At 36.7% G+C, this 15161-nt stretch overlaps 1 protein-coding gene across 4 annotated transcripts in view; it reads left to right on the top strand.

The window, feature by feature from the left end:
* Positions 1-15161, top strand: part of LOC126273152 (voltage-dependent calcium channel subunit alpha-2/delta-3-like) — a 332649-nt gene that overhangs the window by 203048 nt on the left and 114440 nt on the right. For all 4 annotated transcript variants that reach the window (XM_049976609.1, XM_049976607.1, XM_049976608.1 and 1 more), the window contains 2 exons: positions 9877-9957; positions 10063-10137. In XM_049976609.1, coding sequence (XP_049832566.1) covers positions 9877-9957; positions 10063-10137 — 156 coding nt within the window. The remainder of the gene's footprint in view (positions 1-9876; positions 9958-10062; positions 10138-15161) is intronic.

The following is a 15161-nucleotide window of genomic DNA, read 5'->3' as shown; positions in this document are numbered from 1 at the left end:
GACGTTTCAGCAGACCATCAATGTCTTGCTTCCAGTTTAACCTCTCATCAATGGACACACCTAAAAAATTTTGAAAATTCTACCTTAGCTACAGACTTCTGTTCAAAGTCTATATTTATTACTGGAGTTGTGCCATTTACTGTACGGAACTGTATATACTGTGTTTTATCAAAATTTAAAGAGAGTCCGTTTGCTGAGAACCACTTAATAATTTTGTGAAAAACATCATTTACAATTACGTCACTTAGTTCTTGGATGTTATTACTATACTTGTATCATCAGCAAAAAGAACTAACTTTGCATCTTCATCAATGTGGAATGGTAAGTCATTAATGTATATCAAGAACTGTAAAGGACCCAAGACCGAACCCTGTGGGACCCCGTACTTGATAGCCCCCCAGTTTGAGGAATCAGCTGTTGTTTTAACATTACATGAATCACTTATTTCAACTTTCTGCATTCTTCCAGTTAAGTATGAATTAAACCATTTGTGCACTGCCCCCCCTCAAACCATAATGATTTAGCTTATCTAAAAGAATTCCATGATTTACATAATCAAAGGCCTTTGAGAGATCACAAAAAATACCAATGGGTGATGTCCAGTTATTCAGAGCATTTAATATTTGATCAGTGAAAGCATATATAGCATTTTCTGTTGAAAAGCCTTTCTGAAAACCAAACTGACATTTTGTTAGTACTTTATTTTTATATATATGGGAGGCTACTCTTGAATACATTACTTTCTCAAAAATTTTTGATAGAGCTGTCAGAAGAGAGATTGGGCGATAGTTGTTGACATCCGACGTATCCCCCTTTTTATGCAATGGTTTTACAATGGCATATTTCAGTCTATCGGGGAAAACACCCTGCTCCAAAGAGGTATTACATACGTGGCTGAGAATCCTACTTATCTGTGGGGAACAAGCTTTAAGTATCTTGCTGGAAATGCCATCAATTCCGTAAAAGCTTTTACTTTTCAGTGAGTTTATTATTTTACTGATTTCAGAGGGAGAGGTACGTGGAAATACAGTTGTTTCAAACTGCACAGGTATGGCCTCTTCTATTAGAAGCCTTGCCTCTTCTAGTGAAGATCTAGATCCCACTTTCTCCACAACATTTAAAAAATGATTATTGAAAATATTTCCAATTTCAGATTGTTTGTTAGTACACTTGTCATTCAGTTTTATGGCACTAAAGTCTTTGTGTGCTCTTGGTTGCCCTGTTTCCCTTTCAATAATATTCCAAATTGCTTTAATTTTACTATCAGAGTTACTGATCTCAGACATGATACACATGCTTCTGGACTTTTTAATATCTTTTCTTAGTACCGCACAATAGTTTTTATAATATTGAACAATTTCGGGGTCAGTACTCCCTCTTGCTGTTAGATACAGTTCTCTTTTACGGTTGCAAGATATTCTTATTCCTTTAGTTAGCCAAGGTTTTTTATATGTTTTCTTGGAATTATGTTTCACTGTTTTCTTGGGAAAACAATTTTCAATTACCCTTAAAAATGTATCGTGAAATAAGTTATATTTCAAGTTTGCATTGGGTTCCATATACACTTCATTCCAGTCTAGCTCCTTTAGTCTTTCCCTAAAGTTTGCAGTATTTATATTGTTAATTGAATGCACTGCTTTGAAATTCTGATTTGATATACTGCATGGAGCTATGCCATGTACTGTAACTAGCTGTGCACCATGATCTGAAAGACCATTCTCAACAGGATAAGCATTTATGTCCTTAAACTTATCTTGGTCTATAAAAAAGTTATCTATCAATGTCCTCCTGTTCTTTGTTATCCGAGTAGGAAAATCAATGATGGAGCTCAAATTGAAAGAACTGAGTAATACTACAAGGTAATTCTTCCTATCACTCTCTTTCAGGGAATCAACATTGAAATCCCCACAAATGATAATTTGCTTCCTCTGTCTGACAGATAGCACAACAAAGCATCCAATTTTTCTAGAAATAGCTGGAAATTCCCTGAGGGGGACCTATACACTGTTACAATTATGAAAGTGCCATCATTTAGTTTTAGTTCAGTGGCACATGCTTCCATATGTTGCTCTACACAAAATTTTTAAGTTTCTAAATGTTTTGCGCTGTGGAAGCTTTTGACATATATGGCAACTCCTCCTCTCATCATATTATCTCTACTTACATGTGCAGCTAATTTGTACCCATTGATGCTAACCTTTTGCATATCAGTGGCAATGTGATGCTCAGACAGGCATAGTACATCTATTACATTCTCAGTTTCTATATCTTCTAAACAAAGCAGAAGCTCATCAATTTTATTCTTCAATCCCCCAATATTTTGATGAAATATACTAACATTTTTCTTTTTACTTTTGTAAGTATCTTGAACTTTTTTAACATCTTTAGTACTTGCCTGGCTGAGTTTCCCACTGGACACTGATCTTACACTAAAAAAGAGTTACCACCATGAGATGTAGTTCCTCCCCCCTTTAAATTTCCTGCTATCAGCCCAGTCAGTTTACCCTTCCCCTTCTTGTTGAGGTGTAGGCCATGTCTAGTATAGTCCCACCTACAGAATGAATCAACAGGAACTACACCAATGTGTGACCCCGCATCAGATCCAAGTAGCCGTTCCAACTCCAAATTAACTCTCCTGACAGAAGTGCTCAGATGAGGCCGGTCGTGGCACTCCAGAACCGACACAAACCCAACACTGGTTTGACTCGATGCCGATGCAATATTTGCCAGGTCACACTCTATGCTGTATGCGTGAGTGTGGGGAGGAGAGTAGTGAGCAGGTAGCAAATTATGGCCTGTTGCCAACCATGGGAATCGATACTGTGTACTTTGGCCTTTTAGGAACATCTACCACATTCTGACTGCATTTGCCTGAATCTATTTGTATTCAGAACTGAACTGACATTACAATTGGACAAATACTCAACAGTAATATTCATTACTGCAGGATATGGTAAAAGTCTAGATAGGGGGGTCAGTAGTGAATTTAAGTGTTTCATGCTGCAGTGTTCCCGATACTCACTGTGATGTGTGATGGGAACAAAACGGGGTGTGTCAGCTGCTGGGTGTACACAGCCAATGGGATAATGGTGGGGAGATGGTAAGCAATCTCAGTATAGAAGCAAAATCCATGAGGTATTTGGGTAAAAACAGCTATGTTCCAGGGTCCCAAACTCAACCACTACCCAAGAAATTGCAACATAGTTGGAAGAAACAGCCAAATATTTGTGACAACAAAGATATAATTTTCACAGCTGTGCTACTAAGATGATCATGAAAAAAGTGATACCACAGACAACAGGGTAAATAAGCGAAAAATGTAGAAAAGAAAATGGTCCAAAAATTAATATAAACCATGTCTTCTCATTTATTTTATTTCTCCTTGTATTATCAGAATGCAAACAATCAATAAAAGACATAAATTTAGAATAGGTATAATGTTAACTTCGTAGGCAGATACATCATGTCAAGAAAACAGTTTGTAGTTTTGATTAGTCATAATATGTTAAAAATAATTTTTTTCTCAAAAAGCCTCCTGATAAAAAGCACAGTTTTATAGTCAGAATTGTCTCATACTCTGGTAAATATGGTACATTGCAATGAAGAGGCTTGCACAGGATAGCCTAGTGTAGAGAGCTGCTCAAATCGGTCTTTATAATTAATACAACAACAGATTGCACTAAGAAGAGTGACTGAATATTTGTAAGAAAGTTAGGCACAATGTTCATATAAATCCCATACAGACTATATTGGCAGACACTCGAGGAAAAATGCCATATTTGTCACAAACAGCTGCCATGAAAATTCTGAAAATTGGTTTTTATTCTGAAACCCAAATATATTCTTAAGCTCTCTACACACCAATCTTGGTCACAGTTTACATGTGAATTGCCTATATTTGTGTCTGTCATAATTTGATACTGCATTTCAAGTGATCTCTTTTGAATCTCTCTCTTTATTTTGTTTGTAATATGGGACCTCTCACAGTTATAGTTGACTTTATTTTTATCCATTTTCTTCAAACATTAGAATCCAAGGACACTGAAGTTGTGTTTTACAATACTTTACTTTCTTTTCCTTTTTTCCTTTCTTCTTCTGCTTCTTTTCCTCTCTCTTTTTGAAACTATTACTCTCTCTTAATTTGGATACTATTTGAATTTAGTTCATGACCTGTTTTGGAGTGTATTCTGGTGTGATATGTACATCCTGACACTTGTAAAATAATAGCCACCATTTGAATTTGGAGCTAGAACTTTTATTTTACAACACCATGCTTAATTATAAGGATCCAGTGCTTTGCGGTGGCCCGGTGTAATGTTAAGCTCTCTCTATACAGCTTAAGCGTTTTCGTGGACTTACTCGTTGAAGAATGCTGGTTCTGCTTTCTTGCAGCACCGATGTCTTCTGCTTGCACCGGACACTTTTCCGAAGATTTCACTGCTAGGAAGGGAAAATTCTCTCTCTCTCTCTCTCTCTCTCTCTCTCTCTTCTTATTTAAAAAATACGCTACTCTTGGAATATCATTCAGTGCACCAGAACATATTTATTTCCACTTTGTACAAAAAAGCAACTAAACTTTATGACATAAGCCCACACATTACCGGGCACCCAGAATCAGTTAATTACATGTTTTTGAACACAATTAATACATAAGCTTTTATCATGGCTGACTATCCACGTCCAGTCCACGTGCTCTCAACAGCAGTTCAACGCCTAATAAACAGTCACTATTTCGAGTCTCTCCATTTGTTTTTTAACAATACAATACTACATTACTCTTTGCAGCCGGCCACGTAGCTTCCGGGCCATATTTGCTTATTCTTGGCAGGTCACGCTGAACATTTGCCAGCATCGACGAATTATCTCCCTTCCAGTTATGCCTGCACAAACAATAAATGGGTGCAGTATCCCATGCTCATCCTTAGGCCCTGCTTTAAAATAACGCTTGTTCGAAACGGCTTGTATACAAGTGTCTCCAGACTATCGTAAAATTCTGAGGGCACTATGGCTTATCTTTCATTATTAATACAGTCATGTCTCAATTTCTGACTCTGTGCTTTGAAAGAAATGTAAGACTTTTTTCATTTAAAAGGAGACAGGCTGTAAGAATGTTCATGATTTAATGAGCAAAGATTCCAGTGCATGGATCCATTCAAAAGTGTTGTGAAGTGTACTTGAGAAACTACCACAGGTCACACAAAAACTATTTGGCCCAAATTGCTTCCACCAGATTATAAGTTGCAGTTTATGTAGGCAACTTTCACAGTCACAATACTGAATGAAATTGGAAGAATGCTTGTATAATGGGTGCAAGCAACCAACTTAAAGCTCTGTTGTGGCGTAAAAGAAGAGAGAACATTGAAGTCTAGAAGATGAGGTACAGTGAGCACACCTGACCTCTGTTTGTCAGCTTCTATGTGCAGTACAGATAATATCGTGATAACAGTCCTTCATAACTCTCAGAAGTTGACATCAGCCCAGTGTCTCCTCCTACAGCTTAGATATTCCTCCAGTGTGATATGTTTTTGTATACCATTTGAACTTCCAAAAAGCAGATTGGGATAAATTATCAAAATCATTGGATGAATCAATAGAAGAGATTTCTGCATTACTGAACTCATACTCAAAGTTTCTGAGGGCTCTCATATCTAATGCCAAAAAAAGCATATGCAGAGGGTGCTGTAAAGGATTCCTGGGTGGAACCAAGAAATCAACCAGGTGGTAAATACAAGGAAAATGGTTGCCAAGAAACAGCTTCACTCTTAAATTAATTGAATGAACAAAGGAGAGAAAAAAGCACAAAGAAACCAGGGACTTGGACTTCACACATTCCAGAAGAAAATCTTGGTCACTGGTTCAGAAGCTGGAAGAAGACTCTTTCCACAACACAAGATGTCAACAGTCTCATACGGCACAATACTTGTCACTTAGTGGAAGTTTGTGAGGTTCCAGCAGCTGGAGCAAATGTTCACCAAGTGAAGAAAGAACCTACAGAGGTCAACCTACAACCTAGCCCGTAGCCTTATGAAATGTAAAAAAACTGCAGGTGCAGATGGTCTCTACAATGAATTTTTGATGCACAGTGGTCCTACATTGAAAAAGTGGCTAGTTTGACTTTCAGACGAAATTCTTCACATAAGAACATTACCAGAAAAATTCAACAGGGCTAAAATTATTGCTTTCAAAAAGCCCAAGGAAAGAAGGAACAGCTGCAGGACGCTTGTGCCCAATATCTCTACTTAGATCTGCTGACAAACTCTTGAGAAGAATTATCTTGGACAAGATACAATGCCAAATTAATTCTGTGGTACCACCTGAACAAGTTGGGTTTAGAGCCCACAAAAATTGCTATGAGTAAGTGCCCTCACTGATTGCCAGAAGAAATCCAAGACCAGGATACTTTTGATTGATCTGTTGGCAGCTTGCGACCAGGTTTGATGTGAGGATCTTATTCAAATTTCTGAATAAAATACCTTGAAAGACTCTAGGTAACTTCATAAGCAACATATTGAGGGATTGGCAGTTTAAAGTACACCAAGGTGAAAAGAAAAACTAATGGCATTTCCTAAATGATGGCTTGCATCAGGACCTTGTTCTTGTTGTGGTGTCACTCAATCTCTTCACAGCAGACCCACCACACTTGACATGCCAGAAATTTCAATATGCTGATGACCTTGCAGTTTAATCAAAGTGAAGATATTTCTGAATGTGTATGACACCTAACAGACATCCTTATTACATTTGTGAATATTTTAAGACATGCTGCCATAGATCTAATGTTTCTGAAATGTAAGTATGTCTTTTTCACCTCTATAACTCATTAGCATCAGCAAAGATTAGCCCACCGTTTGGTCTTCCGGGCACAGGTAAATTGATAAGCCTGAATATGTTGGTCTCACATTAGACAGACTGGTGATGTAACACAACTACTTTTCCATGTAATTAAGAAGGTACAAACACAAATGAACCTGGTGAGGAAACTGTCATGTAGTACATGTGGTGAAAATACTTCAGTTCTTCAAGGAGCATCCTTTGCATTGGTATACTCTGCAAAAGAATATTGCATACCAGTTTAGCTCCACTGTGCTCATGTGAAGGAATTTGATGTTGGTTTGAATACGGCTATGAGAGCCATTAATGGTGCAGTTAGATCTACTGTCAGTACTATTGAACATTTGTCCATATCTTTTTTTGTGGGAAGATGACTATCTCTAACCTTCTAAAAATGAGTCAATTCCTTTTCATGGAGGTTTATTCAGAAAATGCCTCAAATCCAGATGATCAACAGGTGGTTGAGGAGTCCAAATGCTCTTTACTGGTTTCAACTGGAACAGTCAATGGAAACTTGAGTGCTAAGCCACAAGAACCAGGAACCACAAACTTATTGACAGTCTGACTGTTAAAGTTCCAGGCTTTCATCATCCTAGTGAGGTGTGAGTACATCTCAAGAAATTCCTGACTAGAGAAGGTAAATGCAATTACAAATGCACAAGTGGGGCTTTTACACTGAAAGTACCCGTAAGTGTGCTGATTTTCAGAAAATGAGCCACATTGTAAATGAGTGGCTAACAGACGTTTCCCTGATGGTATCAAAAGTCGTATGAAGCATGTATGCTTCACTGGATTGAGTCTTTGGACAGCCCTGTGTAGTCTGGGCCATTTAATGTTTATTTAGCATATATATTTGCACATATGTATTTTTTGTTATATATAGAAAACAATTTTGTTATTGTAACTGATGCATATGATGATGATGATGATGATGATGATGATGATGATGATGATGATAATAAAAAGCTGTGTATCCAGAAGCAATTTTCATTTTGATGTACAGAAAAATGCAGTTGATACCATCTTAAGAATCAAAATTTTCTATAAAAATCATCAAGGGCCCTCTGTACACCATGGAAGAAACCATTGCTAAGACATATATACCAAATATTGTCAGAGAGATGATCATGAAATAATGCCCTAGATGCCTATCTATTCAAATTATTGCTATGGTTGTGCTTCAGTAGATGCAGTATGTTGTAATGAAATAGGTGCCAAAGTTTCATATAGCTGTCACAAGTTTTTTTTTTGATATAAAGAAACAAAAAGTATAAAAAAACATCATTTTGAGAAAATCACATTTAAAGTTTAAAATGATAAAAATTGACTTGTAATTTTAAATTAAGTCTCAGGAACACCCAGCAGCATAGTCAGCATAATCATCTTTGCCAGCGTCCTTCTCTAAAAGCTCCTAACTTCTGATTCACCTTGCCTCTTTGGTGGTGAACTCGGCTGCACACTGTGCCTTGGCGAGTCTCAGCTTGTCCAATAACATCTAGCCACTTACAGTAAGGTGGCCTGGATTGATGTTAAAATGTTTTAGAACTCATATTATTCCTGTGTTTACATCATTAACTGTTAATACAGCATCACTAACTCCCCATTTTAGTGTACTGGGCCCTAAAAAACTATTTTTGGGAACTTATGTCCAAATAATATTATTGAATGCGTTGTTAGGATTCTGTGTTCGCCCATGTAGACACTTTTGGATGTGGTCTGGGTGAGCTAGGTCCCTATAAATTGGCCTGATTGCTTCCCTAACAGCTTCAGGAATACAGTTCTTGTGTTCAAAAGACACTCCTAAAACTTCAGCCTTCCAGAATTTGCACCATGATTCAGGTCCAGGTAGGCAGAGTGAATGTATTAGTTTTCTGTTGGTTGAAAATTTGTGGAAGTATGAGGCCCAGACTGCTTTCCTCATTTCCATTATTTTTGATGGCAGTTCCATAATACTGCTGAAGCTGATTTATTGTTTTATCAGTTGTCCAACTTCTAAGTGGCTTGCCATCAGACACTGCAGTGGTGTGAAGAGTTTGTTTTAATTTTCCGAGACATGTGCCCATCCTCTTTTGCACATGCCCAATGCATTCCAATTTCTTTATCACAATATTTCCATATGGATTTTCTTCAACAAGACACTTATACACTTTAGAATCTCCATCCCAAAGGTACTGTGCGTATCGGACACCCCTTTCCTGCAGTGATCGGCTAAAGATTTTCACTGCCATGTCAGCTTCCATTCCTCCGCTGGTTCTGTCATAATGTTTCTGACAGTTTTCATGTTCATTTTCTTCCATTTTTTCACAGGAGCTATAGCAGTGTTTTGTAAGTGCCTCAAAATCAGTTACTTTGTCTGTGTGTACAGCTGTGATTGAGGCAACTGAGTTTTTCCATGTGTTTCACTCAAAGCAAACAAACAATTGCCAAGTGACAGACAATACAACAATGTGACTTACGTGGAGTGCCACGTATTTTCTGCCCATAGATGAAAATCACAGCCCTCTATAAAGCATAGTTTCTGAGATATTAATGTATAAACAGATGCAGGTCTTAAATTTGGTGATTTCAGAGATACACATGTAAGACCAGAACATTAAAAATGAAATACTTCTAAATGTTACACACAAATAATTTATGCACCATTTTGTGCAAGAAAAAATAAATAATGTTTTATGGCATGTTTTGTAAACTGTCAAAATTTTCGAATTTTTGCCTGCAAATTCCCCTTATTGAGATATAGATTAAATGTTTCTACAGTGTATTCATAGGGCTCCCAAAAACCTTAAGGATAAATTGTTGCATTGTTCCCATAGTGATTTAAATAGAGTAATTGCAATATGAAATGCTAAGGATAAGAAAAAGGCTTCATTGTGCATGGTGCATGGAATACTGATTTGTAGAATGAAATTTTGAACACTTGTGGGAAATAAGAGGAGAGGCAGGAGAAAATATATAGAGTAAGACCATAGCAGAAATTAAATGAACAAGTACCATTATAAAAACCAAAGGAGAGTATTTCTGACATAAGTTTCCTTTGTGTTTCAGACAGAAGCTCCTTCTCTTCTTGGTATTGCAGGAATTGATGTTCCTATTCCTGAAATTGAGAAACTCACAATGCCTTACAAAGTAAGAATTTGATATTGAAAAGTAGTTGCTTTTACATGTCAATATTTATTTTGTCAGCATTAAGTAAAGTTAGCCTGTACATACAATACCTCTTTTTTTTTACAGATTGGTGTCAATGGCTATGCTTTCATAGTTACAAATAATGGTTATGTTTTACTTCATCCTGACCTTCGCCCAGTGGTGAGTATTAGGACAGAATACTTTTGTATGCTCACAGGGTTACCAGTATGATGTATTACAGTTAACTTAATGAGAAATGTAACTATTGCTCTACAAGGAATGTGTAAAAATGTATACTGTCTTCATTTTTTTTATATTTGCAGCTTAAAAATTGCTGAAAGTTTTATAAATATGTAATGGAATACAGTTTTAGAAATACATGTACTTGGTAAAGCTGCTTTTCAGGATTAAAATTTTGAGTAAATCTGTGAGATTACCGCCAGTTCCATCAGAGATTGGAAATGAGCTTCTTGAATATTTAATGACAGGGAGTTTTATATGGTGACTTAATTTATTCCTGTTCAGTGTTAGTGATATGGCCCATACAGATGGGTGTAGTAATATTTGCAAATGGAAAATTGTTAAACAGTTGGCCTACCACTCAAGTTGTTATGCTGATATGAAAAAGCTCTTGGGAATCAAGATCAACATGGGTGCAGAATGGATTGGATTTTCCGTATTCCAACACTCACTGCTGGATACACATTGGAAAAAAAGTCATAAAACATGGGAGTATTAAAATGTGCATGAGGGAAGTGATCATCAGATTCTTCAACACCTGTTGAAAATCCTTTATGTTATCTGCTAAATGGCAATATTATACAGCGATAGAGTTAATATACATCTGCTCAACAAGTAAAACAAAGGGGTATGCTTCAGAGCAAACATACTGTACATGATAGAATATCATGACAGATACATATTGTCTTCTTTGTTGTTTGGCCTCCTTTTCCAGTAGTGGCACATATACAAGCTCTCTAGGTCAATTACTTCTTTTTGGAACTGTAATAAAAGTCTTACCTTTAGTGGTCGCTGTAATGATATGGTTTTTTCTCTAACAAGTTTGTCTGTTGTGATCATTAGCAGTTCAGGTGCTTTACTTATTATTATAAACAGTTTTTTAATCTTTTCATTACTCACAGTTTTTGTTGTTGTTTATTGCATTCGTCTTGTTTCCAAATGTAAGTGTTGGTTTCTTGCACACAGCACTTTCACTGCACTTAATATATTCACATTTCTGTGTTGGTAAGTATCACTGTCCTCTCACCATTTCACATGTTTCCTATTGTTGTGAGATGCATTCGTCTTTTGTTTGTTTTGGTGGTGGTGGAAGGGTGCGTGTTTCCATTTTCCAAATGGAGGGGGGGGGGGGGGGGAGGGAGGGGGAGGGGGGAGAGTCATGTGTGTTGAGGAAGAATGCACTGCAAAACAATACCATAAACTAGGCAATGTCCCAACATTAGATCATCCCCCAATGTATCATAATAAAGCAATAACTTATACACACTGGAGCTAGGACATGTTAGCTCCCTTCACACCCACACCCACACCCACACCCACACACACACACACACACACACACACACACACACACACACACACAAAAGATAATAACCTCAATTGTAAAATAAACAAATAATATCCCCCCCCCCCCCCCCCCCCCCAGTAGTCAGAAAATATAAAACTCACAGGGTGACAGCAGATGCTTCCACCACTACCAAAACAAACAAAAGATGAATGCATCCTACAATAGCAGAACAAAATAAACAAAATGGCACAAAGACGCTGATACTTACCGACACAGGAATGTGAACACACTAGTGCTAAGCCGGCCATTCCTGGGACATATGGGTACCGAATTATTGAGGGTCTGAAATATATTTTAATCATTTATTTTGTGCTTTATTTATTTTGAAAACGTAGGGTATATAGTGTACTGTACCTTATTAAACCGGAGGATACAATTTTGCAATACTGCACTGGTAGAGTATTTATGTCAGTGTGTTGAAAACATTGTCAATTTTGGGATTTTCCTATCACCATAAGCAGTAGTTTATGACTCCAATTTGCATTACAACAGGCCATTAATGTTATACGCTGTGTCTGTTGCTTGTAACCATGAGCTTCCTTCTAATTCTTGGGAGCTAATGTTTTTGAAGTAAGCATCTTGTAAAAGAATCCTGTTTCATTAGCATTATACAAGGCATCAGCAGTTAAATCTTCTTCCTCTGTTATCTTCTGTATCTTGCTTACAAACTCATCAGCATCCTTATGGTTAGCTGAGCGACTTTCCCCAGTGACTGTCAGCTGCAGAAAGCCATGTTGTTTCACCCAGTCTGATAGCCAACCTTCACTCACTGCAAACAAGTTACTACTGCAAAGTTGTTTGTTAAATGCAGCTGCTTTTTCCTTTATAATCAGGCCACTGACTGGAACTCCATTACTGCATTGTTGTATGAACAATCTAAAAACAGCTATGTCCAGTTCTTCATTATCACTCTTTCGCATAACCTTCAGTTTTCCCAGCTCACTATCCATTTGTGTTGAGTACTATCGAATAACATCTTCTTTCTTTTTGATGTCATAAATAGTTGCTCGTCTAACACTGAACTCAGCAGCATAGGCTTTCTGTGAAGAACTTCTGTTTAACTTATCTAAAATTTCAAGTTTTTGCTTGCAGTCCAGCATAATGTGTTTCCTTTTAGAAGACATGATTCCAGACTACAGAGAAAGCTACAATGCAAATACAGTGTATAAACCATGGTTTAACTAAGCATTGTTGTACATGATAATTCATTGTGCACATGTTTTTGGATGTGCGCCGGATTACTGAGAGGCCGGATTAGTGAGAGTCTAGTGCATGTTAAGTGCAGTGAAAGTACTGTGTGCAGAAACTCAACAAATACAGTGGAAGAAGAAGAATGAAATAAACAACAAAGAAAACTGTGTAACAAAAAGAACAAAAACTGTTTTATTGTAATAAGTAAAGCATGTGAACTGTTAATGATCACAAAGAAATTGTAAGAGAAAAGACTATATTGCTACAGCAACCACTGAAGATGCTTTAAAATAAAACAAAATGCATCTGGTCTTAATAAGACTTTTATTACACTTGAAGAAGGTGGCAATTAACCTGTACTACTTGTAAAGTCAGGATAGCACTGTCTTTAACAACTGTCTCTGAAGGATTAGGTGTGTGTGTGTGTGTGTGTGTGTGTGTGTGTGTGTGTGTGTGTGTGTGTGTGTTTGTTGAAAAGGGACATTGTCCAGCAACTCTGCATTTGATGTGTGATTAACTTTAACTTCTTCTCAAATTTGTATTCCACTGAGGACATTCCAAGGTATAACGTCAAAGATTAATTTTCAGAAGTATTAAAATTCCTTCTGAAGAGCTTCTACATCCAGTTTCCATTACCCTTTGCTCAGTGTTCTCCTGAAAATTTCGATGAGGGCTTTGATGAACTCAGTGCTATATGTCATTCATGCACAGGTAAGCAATTGAATTGTCTGACCTGTTAATGCATTCATAATCCTTGGCAGCACCATTGGTGTTTCATCATCCTCTGCAACTAGTTAACTTTGTAGGAAGAAGTGAGGATGGATGTATTGTATGCATCTCTGCCCTGCAATGTCCATCCTATGCAATTATCTGTGGACTGTTCATTTGGCAATAAGCCAAGACGAACACACATTATAAAGTGTGCAAAAATTTCTGCCTTGTTGAGAAGTTATTTTTAGTCCAAAATGAGGAGACACACCCATAATTGTGCTTAGTTACGATCATCTTGTATCTGCAGTTTTGAGGTATGTCCATTGCAGATCAGAATACCTGTCAAGGTCACAGTATTTACTGACAAAGAGAACTATAAATGTAAGTATTTTTTCGAAAAGTTTTAAAAATGAAGTTATAGTACTGGTGCATAAAAAGAGAATTGTGAGCTCTTAAATTATTATAAACCGCCTCATAAATTATATCCACAATAATAGAAAATTGCATACATAAAGCAAAATATAACAACATTGGGAAAAAAAGTGGTTCAAATGGCTCTGAGCACTATGGGACTTAACGGCTATGGTCATCAGTCCCCTAGAACTTAGAACTACTTAAACCTAACTAACCTAAGGACAGTACACAACACCCAGTCATCACGAGGCAGAGAAAATCCTAGACCCCGCCGGGAATCGAACCCGGGAACAACAACATTGAAAGAAAACAAAATTAAATGAACAGCAATTTGGCTTCAGGTAACAACTGCACTACAGTAAACAGGAAGGAAAATTAGGGTTTAACATCCCATCAACAATAAGGGCATTAGACATGGAATTCAATCTCAGAACAGACAAGTGTGATGAAGAAAATCATCTTGCAATTTTATATTTTTCAAAAGTTCACTGTCCTTGTTGAAGGTATCTATACACACTAAAATTAATGGTGTATAGCCTTTGTATTTTTATGACTTTCATTTGTAACAATGATGATGTCAGATAACCAACACAGGGAAACAGTTACATTTCATTCAAAATATCCATTCTTATACGGAAATATAAGTTGAGAATTTGTAAAGACTTTCAACAAGCCTTAACAAAATTACAATTAACTGAATAGCAAGTGCTATTAAAAAACTCAAAATTACAGGCACATTACAAACTGTGTGTAATGATTTGTCCACTGCTCATCTCAACAACTGACACAATAACAGAGGACTCTATCAACAACTGAGCAACTGCCCCTGCCCCACTTTCTTTCTTGATTGTGCATATAGCCTAAGTTATTGTAGATTTATACTGGCAATGACCAAATTATAAATAGACTTATTTCATACATTTTATTGTCACATAGTTTTATTTAATAACACAATACCATAATACCATATAATTAAAATGCATTTCCTTGTTCATGTCAGTAATTATTATTCCTTCTGAAATGTATATTTATCAGATGCTAGGTTTAGGAGTAGAAGTTAAGTATATTCATTATTTCTTTTTTATACACCCAGTCAGATATATAGATTGAAATAAATTCTAAATTATGCGACATTAGGGTAAATCAAATATGTTTTTACATCAGCATTCCAGCAGAACACGATTAGTGTGGTCAAAACTTTTAGAGCACTCTATACTGTGAAATTTTGAATATAAAGGTTTATGCAAAAATAAAATTTCCTTGGCAAAAGTTATCACAGTATGAGAATAAGAAAAATTTA

The sequence above is a fragment of the Schistocerca gregaria genome, chromosome 5 (genome assembly GCF_023897955.1).
Source record: "Schistocerca gregaria isolate iqSchGreg1 chromosome 5, iqSchGreg1.2, whole genome shotgun sequence".
Classification (NCBI taxonomy): domain Eukaryota; kingdom Metazoa; phylum Arthropoda; class Insecta; order Orthoptera; family Acrididae; genus Schistocerca; species Schistocerca gregaria.
Note: the sequence above shows the minus strand (reverse complement) of the source record. Positions and strands in the feature narration are given on the sequence as shown.